Source organism: Hyla sarda, chromosome 1 (assembly GCF_029499605.1).
Source record: "Hyla sarda isolate aHylSar1 chromosome 1, aHylSar1.hap1, whole genome shotgun sequence".
Taxonomy (NCBI): domain Eukaryota; kingdom Metazoa; phylum Chordata; class Amphibia; order Anura; family Hylidae; genus Hyla; species Hyla sarda.
This window is the reverse complement of record NC_079189.1, coordinates 436,093,433-436,108,960: the sequence shown is the minus strand read 5'-3', so window position 1 is coordinate 436,108,960 and position 15,528 is coordinate 436,093,433. Positions and strand designations below refer to the sequence as shown.

At 42.7% G+C, this 15,528-nt stretch overlaps 1 protein-coding gene and 1 gene segment (V, D, J or C); both read right to left on the bottom strand.

The window, feature by feature from the left end:
• The window catches only part of LOC130282796 (immunoglobulin lambda-1 light chain-like), a 271,573-nt gene extending 271,196 nt beyond the window's left edge, over window positions 1-377 (bottom strand). Inside the window, exon 1 of the V gene segment in view lies at window positions 123-377.
• Window positions 378-5,309: 4,932 nt separating this feature from the next.
• CHCHD10 (coiled-coil-helix-coiled-coil-helix domain containing 10) lies at window positions 5,310-14,545 on the bottom strand. The gene is made up of 4 exons (XM_056531615.1): window positions 14,350-14,545; window positions 12,386-12,599; window positions 7,695-7,854; window positions 5,310-5,465 (listed from the first exon to the last, which is right to left on the bottom strand). Exons 1-4 carry the CDS (start codon window positions 14,391-14,393, stop codon window positions 5,446-5,448), a joined length of 438 nt encoding a protein of 145 aa, XP_056387590.1. The 5' UTR covers window positions 14,394-14,545; the 3' UTR covers window positions 5,310-5,445.
• Between the last annotated feature and the right edge of the window lie 983 nt (window positions 14,546-15,528).

Sequence of the window (15,528 nt, the reverse complement as noted above, 5' to 3'; positions counted from 1 at the left end):
ACATATTACAGTAGTAATTTTTATTTCATTTTTACTTAAGGATTTACTTAGGATTCTTGTAATAGTATTTTGCACTTTTTGACTTAAATGACCAACATAAGAAGTGAAATTGTATGCAGTACCTTTAGTTTGCTGCAAGATGGCGCTGAAGCTCTTCTATTGAATTCATGAAGTATGATAACAAGGACTATGTACACAAATGCCAATATTACAAAAGGAAATGTTACAATTTCTACTGCTCATTGTCTAATGCGTATGAAAAAAGAAATCTGTACTTTAACCCCTCACGAAAAAGGACATACTGGTACGACAGGGTGAAGGGTGTAGCTAGTTGGCTCAGAGGCAGAGCCAGCTCCATATCTGGCCGGTGACAGCTGTTTTCAGCAGCTGACGGTTGCCGATAATAACCGGCACAGACCAATCTCCAATGCAAGCTATTTTAACTGTTTAAATGCAACTGTCAGAGAGACGGAGTGAACCTCAGGCAGCGCATTTCACACCACTTCTTCACAGAATTGGAGCTCACATTACAAAAATGGCATGGCAGTGCTTATAACATCATAGGTCAGAAATATAGTGCCAATATGGTTTCACAAGTACATAATTGTATTTATTTAGGATATTGCTTTAATAAATCTGGTTGTGCAGCAACGAGCCATGCACCGCACAGGGAAATCTATGCCAGCTCCGAGCTGGCTTAGATTTCCACTATATTTACGGCAAGTCACTGCTGTATATCATAGTAAATCTGGCAGACGGCTGAGGCTATGTCCCTTTTACACATCGCTTTGCTCACTTTTTGTAAGCGAGGCATAAACCCACCATTAAGTTGCATATGTATAATGAATTATCCTCATAATGTGTATAGTTTAGAGGAAAGAAAAGAAAGGAGAGACATGTTCAAAACCTTTACATAATGTTTAACCACTTAGGGACCCAGGGCGTACAGGTACGCCCTCGCTCCCAGGTACTTAAGGACCCAGGGCGTACCTTTCACCCGTGGGAATTTCGGTCCCCGCCCTGCTGAAATCATTCAGCAGGCATCCTGTGACAATGCCCAGGGGGTCCCTTAGACCCCCCCCCCCCCCCCCCCCCATGTCGGCGAACGCTGCAAATCGCTGGAGAATTCACATCGGCGATTTCGGTCATACGGGTCACCACCTATCACCTCCTGTAGCTAGGGGGAGGTGGCGATCCCATCACCCCCCCCAGGGTGACGGGATCGCCGACCAATAGCAGCTGGCAGAGGAGGGGTTAATGTCCCTCAGTCAACAGGCAGAGCTGTAAGAAGGAGCCAGGGACCCCAGCTCTGTGAAGATCTGAGCCCCTCAGGGCTGAAGAAGTGTCCATTAGTTCAGGGTGAGTTTTGTCTGCAGGGACAGGTAGGAGTTAAAAATTAAAAAAAAGTAAAAAATAAGTAAAAAAATAAGGGGTGGGCATATTTTTTAGTTTTGGCTATGCTCTAGGTCATCATTCTGGGAACATAACCTGTTTTATTATTTTAGGTCCCACTGTAGCCCACTTTAGTAACTTAGCGTACCCCATTTTAGTAATGTACCCCATGTAACCCTCCTTGAGGGGGGGGGGGGGTCCCACTGTTCTGGCTCCATAGGCAGCTATGTAGAAGCTCAAGGCCCCTGACTGCACTCCTGCTCTTCCGTGACCGGTGTGCACCCGCAGAGCTGTTTACGCCCAGATATGAGGTATGTCCTTACGCCAAAGAAAAGTATTTACAAATTTACAGTGACATTTTCTCCTGTTTACCACTTGTGAAAATGAAAAATTTGGGGTAACCCCAGCATCTTCTTTCAAATTCCTTTCACATCCCATTTTTAATGAACATTTATCAAACATCTGTGGGGTGTTAAGGCTCACTTTACCCCTTGTTACGGGCCTTGAGGGGTGTAGTTTCCAAAATAGTATGACATGTGTTTTGTTTTTTTTTTTGCTCTTCTGGCACCATAGGGGCTTCCTAAATGCGACATGCCCCCCAAAACCCAATTTCAGCCAAATTTGCAAATGTGACTCCTTCTCTTCTGAGCATTGTAGTTTGCCCACAATGCACTTGACATCCACACATGGGGTATTTCCATACTCAGAAGAAATGGGGTTACAAATTTTGGGGGGGCATTTTCTCCTATTAAAAATGTCAAATTTTTTGGGGAAAAATTTTAGTAAAAAAAAAAAAAAGAATTCAATTACACATCCAAAGTCGACAAACACCTGTGTGGTGTTAAGGCTCACTGTACCCTTGTTACGTTCCAAAATAATATGCCATGTGTTTTTTTTTTATTTTTTTTGCTGTTCTGGCACCATAGGGGCTTCCTAAATGCAACATGACCCCCAAAAAAACATTTAAAAAAAACTCTCCAAAATCCCATTGTCGCTCCTTCCCTTCTGAGCCCTCTAGTGCACCCACAGAGCACTTGACATACACATGAGGTATTTCCTTACTCAAAATTGGGTTACAAATTTTAGGAAGATTTCTCTCCTTTTACCCCTTCTAAAAATTCAAGAACATGCCAGTGTAAAAAATTAGGATTTTGAATTTTCTTTTCTTTTCTTTGCTGCTATTCCTGTGAAACACCTAAAGGGTTAACAAACTTTTTGAATGTCATTTTGAATACTTTGAGGGGTGCAGTTTTTATAATAGGTATTTCTAATATGAAGGCCCTTCAAATCCACTTCAAAACTGAACTGGTCCCCTAAAAATTTCGATTTTGAACACTTTGTGAAAAATTGGAAAATTGCTGCTGAACTTTGAAGCCCTCTGATGTCTTCCAAAAGTAAAAACATGTCAACTTTATGATGCCAACATATTGTATATGTGAATCAATATATACATTTATTTGTAATATCAATTTTCCTTATAAGCAGAGAGCTTCAAATTTAAATTTTTTTTTTTTACAATTTTACATTTCTTTCATCATATTTTTCACAAATTTTTTAAATAAATGATGAAGTATCGACGAAAATTTACCAGTAATATAAAGTAGAATATGTCATGAAAAAAGAACCTCGGAATCAGAATGAAAGGTAAAAGCATCCCAGAGTTATTAATGCTTAAAGTGACAGTGGTCAGATGTGCAAAAAATGCCCGGGTCCTTAAGGTGAAAATGGGCTGGGTCCTTAAGGGGTTAAGGCAGTGTTTCCCAAAATGTTTTTATTCGCGGGGCACCCTGACCGAAGTTGACGAGCAGAAAAATAAATAAATAAATAAATTGGGGGGGGGGGCTGCTACACTGCTGCTTTAGACAGGAACTCACAAAGGACGTCTTCTCTAATCTGCATCGTTCCATTTTGTTCTCCGAGGGTGTAGAAGAGTGTAGATGGGTGACAGAAGGGTGTAAAAGAATGTACATGGGTGACAGAGGGGTGTAGAAGAGTGTTCATGGGGGGTAATAGAGGGGTGTACATTGGTGACAGAGGGGTGATGGGGGTGGACAGGAGTGTACATGGGTGACAAGAGTGTACATGGGTGGCAGAGGGGTGTAGAAGAGTGTACATTGGTGACAGAGGGGTGTTGGGGGTGGACTGGAGTGTACATGGGTGTAGAAAAGTGTACATGAGTGACAGAGGGGTGTAGAGGAGTGTACATGGGTGGCAGAGGGAAGTAGAGGAGTGTACATGGGTGACAGATGGGTGTAGGGGGTGACAGAGGGGTGTAGAGGAGTGTATATGGGTGATAGATGGGTGTACATGGGTGACAGAGGGGTGTACATGGGTGACAGAGGGGTGTAGAGGAGTGTATATGGGTGACAGAGAGGTGTACATGGGTGACATAGGGGTGTAGGGAGGTGTACATGGGTGTAGAAGAGTGAACATGGGTGACAGGGGGCATAGGGGGTGACAGAGGGGTGGACAGGAGTGACAAAGGGGTGAATAGGGGGTGGACATGGGTGAAAAGGATGTGGTCAGAATGGTGGACAGTAGAGGGTGAACATGGATGACAGGGATGGACATGGGTGACAGGGGGTCAGAGGGGTGGACAGGAGTGACAGCGAGGGTTGGACTGGGGTGGCAAAGGGAAAGAGGGGTGGGTGTGAACATGGGTGACCGGGATGGACAAGGATGACAGGAGGGTGGACATGGGTGACAGGAGGGTGGACAAGGTGGACATGGATGACAGGAGGGTGGACATGGGTGATGGGGGGGTGGACATGGGTGACAGATGGACAGGGGTGACAGACATGGGGTGGTGGACAGGGACGTGGACAAGACAGACATGGGTGACAGGAGGGTGGACATGGATGACGGGGGTGGACATGGAGGGTGGACATGGAGGACAGGAGGGTGGGCATGGAGGCGGACAGGAGGGTGGCCATGGATGACAGGAGGGTAGACATGAGTGAAGGGGGGGGGGGTGGACATGGGTGACAGGAATGGACAAGGCGGACATGGGTGGACAAGGTGGCCATGGATGACAGGAGGGTGGACATGAGTGATAGGAGGGGGTGGACATGGGCGACAGGAATGGACAAGGTGGACATGGGTGACAGGAGGGTGGACATGGATGGGGGTGTGGACATGGGCGATGGGGGGGGTGACAGGGATGGACAGGGGGTGGACATGGATGGGGGGGTGGACAAGGTGGACATGGATGACAGGAGGGTGGACATGAGTGATGGGGTGGACGGACATGGGTGAAAGGAGCGTGGACATGGGTGACAGGGATGGACAGGGAGGTGGACAAGGCAGACATGGATGACAAGAGGGTGGACATGAGTGACGGGGGGTTGGAAAGGGGTAACAGAGGGGTGGAAAGGGTACAGTGCCTTAAGCAAGCCGGCATGGGAATCCGGCGCAGCTTGCAGTTCCACGGCACAGGAATCCGGCGCTGGCATCTTAGTTGTAGCAGGGTACCATTTTCGGCTCACTGCGCCGCAAGGGGGAGGGGGACGCTAGGGACGCTGAGCGTAGGCTTCCTTTCCCCCTTGAGTCATGGGCGCGCAGGCCGGGGCGGGACATTTAAAAAAATAAATAATGAAAAATTCACTGCAAAATCCCGCGGCACCCCGGGCAGTGCTAGTGTGCTGGGGCACCCCGGTTGGAATCACTGGGTTAAGGGTTAAATAAAAGTTTAAGAGAAACAAAGGGGCACAGTCTGAGGTTACTTGGGGAGAAGATCAGATGTGGTTGTAAAATCAACAGTAAGCAAATGTATACATGCCTCGGATAAACCTATATATTAGGACAGACTAGATAGACCATGTGTCCATTCTCACGATGTTCTAGAAAAATTATGTAACCAAACTATATTGTATTGTTAAACATGTCAGATATGAAAAGAAAACACAAGGACTGCAGGATTAAATATAAATACATCTAGATTTATTCATTACTCTATTTGAAGATATTATAGTAACAGAAGATAACCGAAACGCGTTGTCACTGTAAAAGTGGCTTCTCCTAGGTATGCTTGTCCAGCTGGGCAACCAAAATATGTCACAAAAGAGATGAGACACCTGAAAAGAAAGAAAACCATACTAACATTGTAACTAATGTAATGTAACCAATGGCCTCACAGTCATAAGCAAACAATGGCTATTCTAAAAGGCACAGGGAAGGATACGGGCTCCATTACAGATTAGGAGGATATTTAATCTCAATCTTTTAGCCATCTGTAGGAGTCTCTGCACCCAGACTTGTACTATGGGGGAGATTTATCAAAACCTGGCCAGAGGAAAAGTTGCTGAGTTGCCCATAGCAACCAATCAGATCGCTACTTTCATTTTTTCACAGGCCTTTTGAAAAGTGAAAGAAGCGATCTGATTGGTTGCTATGGGCAACTCAGCAACTTTTCCTCTGGACAAGTTTTGATAAATCTCCCCCTATGTCACTATGACATGTCAGAAGTCTGTAAAAATTATAGGTATCCTTTCAACTATTGACCCTACAGCACAGGCCTGCTCCTTCCGTGCACCCAAAAGAACCATGAAGGACTGCAGGGAAAGAGGAGGCCTTAAAGGGAACCAATCATCAGATTTTACCCTATATAACGCTTGGCAAAGCGTTATATAGGGTAAAATCTTTATTTTCACCATTCCCGGGGGATGCTCCTGCCCCCAGGGATGGTGAAGATATGAAGTTATAAACTAGTCACCGCCGCCGCTATAAGTAGTCAACTGGGCGGGGAGCTCTTCTCACCAACTCCCGTTCTTTGGCCGGCAGCGACGCCCCCTCCGCTTGATTGATGGGCCGCGTCATCACTCTGCTCCGTCTGTTCAGTGAGCGGAACAATGACGCTGCCCATTAATCAAGCGGAGGGGGCGTCGCTGCCGGCCGAAGAATGGGAGTAGGTGAGGAGAGCTCCCCACCCAGGTGACTACTTACGGCGGCGGCGGTGACTAGTTTATAACTTCATATCTTCACCATCCCTGGGGGCAGGAGCATCCCCCGGGGAAGTTGAGGACAACAATTTTACCCTATATAACGCTTTGCCAAGCGTTATATAGGGTAAAATCTGATGATTGGTTCCCTTTAAAAGTAACGCCGCTTTCAGAAAAAAAAAAATACACTGTTCAAAGCCAAGGACTAAATTTGATAGAACTCCTCTGCACATCTCCCCTTTTTTTTTTTTTTTTTTTTTTTTTTTTAGTCCTCCGCAGACAAAATATGGCTTAGTTAAAATATGGCAGACTGATCATTCCCCATTACATTTCTGATGACAGAAATACAGGTATCTCTTTGACTCCAACAGTCAGTGTTGACATCTTCCCGCTATTGTTCTGACACATTTTACCCCCAGCAGTTTACCTTGTAACTTTAGACGGACGGCCCTATATGACTTTCAGGGATATTGAGGGGTATTTATCAAAGGATTTATGTGTTTTTGTTTACTTAACTTTGGCGCAATGTCTTTTTGCACCAAAGTTTGGCGCATTTTCTCCACTGTCATTTTTACAACTTTATCAAAATCACACGGTCCTGTGTGTGATTCTAACTTTAGTCAGTAAATCATCATTTGTGCCAATCGATCTTTGGCACAATTTTGCGCCTTTAGGGGTTTTTTTTTTTTACGCAAATCACCGCCAAGAAATTTTGCACATGGAAAACACACTTAGCAATGTTAGAAAATGTAAAGGCGTCAAAATACATTAAAAAAAAATAAAAAATCGTGAAAGCAGCGACGCCTCCGGGGCTGCTCAATACTATCCTGCTACATAGTTGTCTCTGAGGGACCTTCACCCTCCGTTGAGCCAGCATTGGACATGGTCACACAGGTTCAGGAAAGGTAAGCACTAAAGCAGTGGTCTCCAACCTGCGGACCTCCAGATGTTGCAAAACTACAACTCCCAGCATGCCCGGACAGCCAACGGCTGTCCGGGCATGCTGGGAATTGTAGTTTTGCAACATTGTAGTTTTACATTAAAGTAACCAAAAAAAAAAAAACTACTCAAGTTGAAAATAAAATCCATTTCACATGGTGGCTATAAACCCCACCAAAGAAAATAACTCATGTCGCTTGCTGATATACTGCAGGAGGGACTCCGAAATGGCTGCTCTACAGGGTAAAATCCTCTGTGGCGGTAAGTTCTGTGTAAAAGACGCTGTGAACAGCTGATTTCAACATTTGCGCCAAAATTACTAACAACGTGCACCAAATGATAAATCTGGTGCATGTCCACGAAAACCAAAGTGAAAAAAGGGTAAAAAGAAACGGTCAACAGGCAAAATTGATAAATACCACTCACCATAGTTGTATTTGCATTGCTTTAATGCTTCACTAAATCCTTCGCACAGAGTAAGGTCACTCTGTGTGGTAGCACAGTCCAAGAACTGCTTCATTTCATAGTGGCAGGGGCCATATTGTGACTGAGGCTGCTGGGAGAAAGCAGGGGGCTTTGGAGGCTCCTAAAAGGGAAAAAAAATAGACATTATTAGAAACAGGGAGAAAAGTAAATTGTCAATAAAAAGTAAGTACTGAAGATATGACTGGATGGTTTAGGCTGGGTTCACACCACGTTTTTCAAATACGGTAACCGTATACGGTTTTCCGCAAAAAAACGTATACAACCGTATCCGAAACCGTATGCATAGAGAATGCATTGTAAACCGTCTTCCAAATGTTGTGTACGGTTGCATCCGTTTTGCCTCGGATACGGTTTTGCCGATTTTTCAACCGTAGGCAAAAACGCTGTCGACCACGTTTTTGCCTCCGGTTGGAAAACTGTATGCGAACCGTATGCGGTTCTTTTAACATTGTTGTCTATGAGAACTGTACACAGAGTTTCAGAATACGGTTGCACACGGTTTTTCTAATCCGTTTTTGGAGCTGACACATGCGCAGATTGGAATTTCAATAGAACAATAGTAACTTTATTAAATTGCTAGAAAACTAATTCCAACAAAATAGCAAAACCGTTGGCAAAAACTGATGCAAACGGATAGAACCGTACGGGGAAAAACCGTATACGTTTTAATTTGGAGTCATACGGTTGTATACGGTTTTTGCCATACGTTTTTTAGCGGAAAACCGTATACGGTAACCGTATTTGAGAAACGTGGTGTGAACCCAGCCTTAGAGATCTTACCAGGATAGGTCCCATTTGAATATATCTTAAGAGCTCTGATCTTGTGCACCAGCTTAATACCTTCTCCATCTGTGAGCCCTCCTGGCCATTCAGCAGAGGGGGGCACGTCATATATCTCTCTGCGACCCTGACTCCCGAGGCCACGTTCACACAATGGAATTTCCGCACAGAATTCTGCATTGGACTTCTGCATGGAGATTCCGCAGCAGCAGAGTCCCATTTATTTCAAAAGGATTCTACTGTGCTGTTCACATAGCAGAATGTCTGTGCCGGAAACATCTGGCGTAGAAATCCAAATTCCGGTGTCCGCAGAAAGAATAGACACGTCTATTCTTTCTGCGGACGAAATGCATTTCTGTCTATAAGATGGCGCATTCCCAGCAGTCCTAGTCAGGGGAATTTCCGCACAGAGATTTTCCGTGCAGACATTCCCCCGTGTGAACATAGCCTTAGAAATAGAAAATATCCTGTTTGTAGTGACTCAGGGGTGTTGCTCACTGTTTTGATCCATATTTTGGATATCAGGACCCATCAGGTGGACGATATTGGCAACTTTTTCCAAGGAGAAGCAACAGTTTTGAAGAACTATTCAATTCAAATACCAACAGCTGTCATGGAATGGTCTGTTAGCCCCACTAGAGCTTAAAGGGGTACTCTGGTGAAAACATTATTTATTTTTTATTTTTTTTTTAAATCAACTGGTGCCAGAAAGTTAAACAGATTTGTAAATTACTTCTATTAAAAAATCTTAATCCTTCCTGTACTTCTTATTAGCTGCTGAATACTACAGTGGAAATTCTTTTCCGTTTGAAACACAGAGCTCTCTGCTGAATCACGAGCACAGTGCTCTCTGCTGACATCTCTGTCCATTTTTAGGAACTGTCCAGGGTAAAAGGAAATCCCCATAGCAAAGATATGCTGTTCTGGACAGTTCATAAAATGGACAGAGATGTCAGTAGAGAGCACTATGCTCGTGATGTCAGCAGACAGTTCTGTGTTTCAAAAAGAAAAGAATTTCCGCTGTAGTATTCAGCAGCTAATAAGTACAGGAGGGATTAAGATTTTTTAATAGAAGTAATTTACATATCTGTTTAACTTTCTGGCACCAGTTGATATATATAAAAAAAAAAAAAAAAGTTTTTCACCGGAGTACCCCTTTAAAGACAAAATTCACAAAAATATATAACTTACCCGGTTACAGATTTTAAATCCATTTAGGAGAATTTATAAAAGCCGATGTTTCACATGCCAATCGTAATATGAAAGAAAGTGTGTTGCATTCTGCTTCCCTGATTTATTTCGAGGTCTATGTCTGTTAAAAAATCAGGCAGTGGAGCTTTTGAAATTTACACCAACTCCAAGCTAGCATAGATTTTAGCTACAATTTACGCTACCTATGTGGCATATATTGTGATAAATCTGGCATTGCATGAGGCTACTTGGCGAGCGATGCAAAAAGTTCTAAAGTAAAAAATAAAAATAAAAAATTGTGCAAAACAGAGACTTGTGACTTTTCGCAGTCTGTGCCAAGCGCAGACAATTATACATGTCCCCTACTGACTTTTCTTTTCTTCAGAATCCACAGGGAATTATTTGCGCCCTTTTTCCAACAAATCCATCACGTGTACTTACCCTTAAAAAAATCTGACAGCTGTTCAACAGCACTAAATCCAGAATACTGGGTTATAGTGCGGGTGGAGAGCTTTAAAATGAAGGGTCACTTACTCCTTTTTGTGGCATGTATGCAGAGTTCTGTGCTTTGATGGTGTTATTCATTTTTCCCTCCAGCGCTCATTGGAGGCAGGGAACCGGCTCACCCAGCTCCCCTGCCTTATCAATATTCACTCCCTTCCGTGATGTCAGAGCCTGGTGGGGGGGGGATTGGAATGAGCGCTCTGCTTCTTACTATACCACAATATGATAATTGGTCCATGTAAATGAACCTTTACACAGTATGGCGCCATAGGGTGTTCAAAGTGTATAGCAATGTGCATGTCCACACACTGGGAGTCACTCTATACCACACAGAAAATATGTATTATTGTTTTTGTCATTACCCTGTCAATTAATAGGTCAAACCAATTAGGAGATCTGCCGATAACACTATCCTAGTAGGTGCAAATATATATTATATAGAAGTGAGAATGTCCCTTTAGAATAGCACACAATCACTTGGCAGGCGCCAAGGCACCTATTATAAATTATTTTAAATAACCATAAATTCCAGAAGTTGTGGATCCTGCCTTGTGATCCTTGTAAGCCAATGACAAAGTAACATAGTTTGTCACAAGTAAATTAGTTTTAATTTCATGTGTGGAACACATTTTCAGGCTCATGCTCAAAGCTAATATTTAACTACTGTATAATAGTACAATATGTTACTGGCACTTTCTACACGAGAACACTGAGGACATATTACTCAACTGCATGTTAAAAGAGTTTTTCCCCATCAATAACACTCATCACTTGTAGGTCATCATGAGAGCAGGGGTCCTGTGTACCACCCATTACCAGTCTATTCAAGTCAATATGCCTTATGTAGATAGCCAAGTACTGTACTTACTATCTCTCTTAGGCCCATATGGATGAATGGAGAAAATGGTCCATTTTCTGCATTCATCAGGTGAGAGTCTCCAAGACAGCTGCTCACTATATTCTCTGTGCAGTCGCAGGATTATACGAGGGGCTGCCTCCTTTTTCTTTTTCTCTTCTCTACATATGGATGAATGGAATGGCAATGTGTGCATCCAACCCACACTCCATTCAATTGGAGGGGCAGGACACGTATTCCAATGATTGGACCCCCTACGATCAAAGATCCCATGATTGGACCCCTAAGATCAAACACTCATCACCTATTTTTCCCATGGGAGAGGAGTTATATTGGTGAGAAATCCATTTTAAGATATTTTAATTGTTAAAGGTGTTATCCAGGAAAAAACTTTTTTTTATATATCAACTGGCTCCAGAAAGTTAAACAGATTTGTAAATTACTTCTATTAAAAAATCTTAATCCTTTCAGTACTTACGAGCTTCTGAAGTTAAGGTTGTTCTTTTCTGTCTAAGTGCTCTCTAATGACACACGTGTCTCGGGAAACACCCAGTTTAGAAGCAAATCCCTATAGCAAACCTCTTCTAAACTGGGCGTTTCCCGAGACAGGTGTCATCAGAGAGCACTTAGACAGAAAAGAACAACCTTAACTTCAGAAGCTCATAAGTACTGAAAGGATTAAGATTTTTTAATAGAAGTAATTTACAAATCTGTTTAACTTTCTGGAGCAAGTTGATATATAAAAAAAAGTTTTTTCCTGGATAACCCCTTTAATATCATCACACAAATTATTATACGACTCTGATGCATCTAAAATAAAAAGCAAATATGATATGTCAGGGTTAGGGTTTAAACACACAACTAGAGAAGAGTGAAGTTACAGTGATTCAATTCGTCACGAACTTCTCGGCTCGGCGGTTGCTGACTTTATCCTGCATAAATGAGTTCAGCTTTCAGGTGCTCCGGTGGGCTGGAAAAGGTGGATACAGTCCTAGGAGAGAGTCTCCAGCCCACCGGAGATCCTGAAAGCTGAACTCATTTATGCAGGATAAAGTCAGCAAATGCCGAGCCGAGAAGTTCGTGATGAATCGAATCACTGGAAATTCGCTCATCTCTACACACAACTTTCCTGCTGCCTTAAATTGGATGCCAACATATACTGTTAACAGGAGCAGTGGACCAGGCAGCCGACAGTAAACGGAGCAAAAAATAAATATATGAAAGATTTGTTGGATTACTTGTGACTACACGCGTCTGAACGAATTGGCATATGAACCCATATATTTCTCTGGATACTGACCTGTACAGCTGGTTTTGCCGGCTCAGAGCTGCCTCCACTAAAAGCACCAGTGAGGGCACCACCAAGGACATGTCCTACTGCTGAGCCCGCTGCCACTCCAGCTACTGTAGTAGCCATCTGAGCCATTAATCCAGGCCCCTGGGATGGGGCAGGAGCTGTGGATACAGCAGAAGGTGGCGGATGTGCCGGAGCCGGGGCATGGGAAGGAGCAGGGCTGCCGAAACCAATGGAAAAACAAGTCAATGTGTATTACAAAGCATTTCTGTTCACATTACTGTAGACAGAGTCTTTTTCTGTCATATGGTGTTGTAGCTTTGCAACAGCTGGAGGCACACTCAGTCAGGCAATTCAGTCATTTTATGGAATGATGACCTATGTGTTTTATATGTATTTTCATGTAGATCAGTATGAGACAAGAAATTGAGATCTGGGTTAAAAGCCCATTGCCCAGTATATAAGGCAAAAATGGTTCCATGTTAGAAAATTTCCCTGTTGGTAAAATGTAGTGAAACCTCTGTGAAAAGAGCACCCAAAATTGCATTAAAGGGGTACTCCGGTGAACAAACTTTTTTTTTTTTTTTTTTTAATAAATCAACTGGTGCCAGAAAGTTAAATAGATTTGTAAATTACTTCTATTAAAAAATCTTAATCCTTCCTGTACTTATTAGCTGCTGAACACTACAGTGGAAATTATTTTCCGTTTGAAACACAGAGCTCTCTGCTGACATCATGAACACAGTGCTCTCTGCTGACATCTCTGTCCATTTTAGGAACTGTCCAGAGTAAAAGGAAATCCCCATAGCAAACATTTGCTGTTCTGGACAGTTCCTAAAATGGACAGAGGTGTCAGCAGAGAGCACTGTGGTCATGATGTCAGCAGACAGCTCTGTGTTTCAAAAAATAATAATTTCCGCTGTAGTATTCAGCAGCTAATAAGTACAGGAAGGATTAAGATTTTTTAATAGAAGTAATTTACAAATCTGTTTCACTTTCTGGCACCAGTTGATTTAAAAAAAAAAAAGTTTTTCACCGGAGTACCGCTTTAAAGAGTGTTTTTTTATTATTTAAATTTTTTTATAGGAGTGGTTTTCTTAAAGAAAATGAATACTATGCATAATATATGGTAAATAGAATATATGATATACAGAAAATGTAGTACACAGGGTGACCCTGTTTGGACAAACTGCACAAGCACCTACTAATGAATATATATATATATATATATATATATATGCTTCTCTGTTACAATATGTGGGTCTTTTGTAGGATATATGATGGAACTGAATATCCATCACATGAACTCTTGGTCTTGATGAAAGGGGGGAGGGGGCTTCTATCAGAGGGGTTTCACTGTATCCAATGTTCACAGATTCGCTCTTTTTTCCCGTAACCTGGCGCCCGTACATATGTCTCAGTACCAAGCATGCCTGTTCCTGGGATCGTTGGGGGTCTCATATTTTGGATGTGAGTAATTAACAATATCAATAATATTTACTGATGAAATTTCTTGACATTTAGGGGAAAAAGAAGTCTCTGGAGCAGTGTTTTACAATCAGTGTGTCCCCAGCTGTTGCAAAACTACAACTCCCAGCATGCCCGGACAGCCAACGGCTGTCCGGGCATGCTGGGAGTTGTAGTTTTGCCTAAGCGGGAGACACACTAGTTGGGAAACATTGCTGTAGGGGTGCAGGTGACCACTATTTTTAAGAAAAAGTATGCACAGGTGAGGGGGACATCTACAAGTAAAAATAAAAAAAGGACAAAATACAAAGAATTGGCTGAGAGATCCAGACATGACTATACCTTGTGTCCCAATATTTTATGTATCAGCAGGAGCAGTCCCACACCTCACACCCCTCCACCTTCTTCTCAGCGGTCACATATGTCTCCCAAGGGTATGAAGTGACCTTGTCATACAGCTCAGTGACAGTTCACACTATAAGGCCTGTGTCTGCAGATCTTACCTGGGCGCTGTGCGGGAGGGAACGCTGCGGCTACCGCGGGGCATGCTGACCTCTAGGACGGTCACACTCTCGGCTGCTGGGGACAATGTCAGTGATCGTCCTGGGAAACTTCGCACTTGTCACTTCCAGAATCCTCTAAACGGCGCCTCCTAATGACGTCACAATCTGCAACCGCTCTATCTCCAGTGTTAAACCGCGGGATGGACCTCCTCCAAGGTATTATATGACCCGTCCATCCGACTGCTGGTTACCACCTGCTCCATGACTATGTGGGAGACCCCTACCTGCACTCATTACATGGCTGACCCAGTTATCTGTCCAAAGGCTCCGTATGCTGGGACCTGGAAAACTGTACTTTATGTGTCCTGTATATAGTATACCTATATGTGTCCTGTATATAGTATACCTATATGTGTCCTGTAAATAGTATACCTATATGTGCCCTGTATATAGTATACCTATATGTGCCCTGTATATAGTATACCTATATGTGCCCTGTAAATAGTATACCTATATGTGCCCTGTAAATAGTATACCTATATGTGTCCTGTATATAGTATACCTATATGTGCCCTGTATATAGTATACCTATATGTGCCCTGTAAATAGTATACCTATATGTGTCCTGTATATAGTATACCTATATGTGCCCTGTATATAGTATACCTATATGTGTCCTGTATATAGTATACCTATATGTGCCCTGTAAATAGTATACCTATATGTGCCCTGTATATAGTATACCTATATGTGCCCTGTAAATAGTATACCTATATGTGCCCTGTAAATAGTATACCTATATGTGTCCTGTATATAGTATACCTATATGTGCCCTGTATATAGTATACCTATATGTGCCCTGTATATAGTATACCTATATGTGCCCTGTATATAGTATACCTATATGTGCCCTGTATATAGTATACCTATATGTGCCCTGTATATAGTATACCTATATGTGCCCTGTATATAGTATACCTATATGTGCCCTGTATATAGTATACCTATATGTGCCCTGTAAATAGTATACCTATATGTGCCCTGTAAATAGTATACCTATATGTGTCCTGTATATAGTATACCTATATGTGCCCTGTATATAGTATACCTATATGTGCCCTGTAAATAGTATACCTATATGTGTCCTGTATATAGTATACCTATATGTGCCCTGTATAT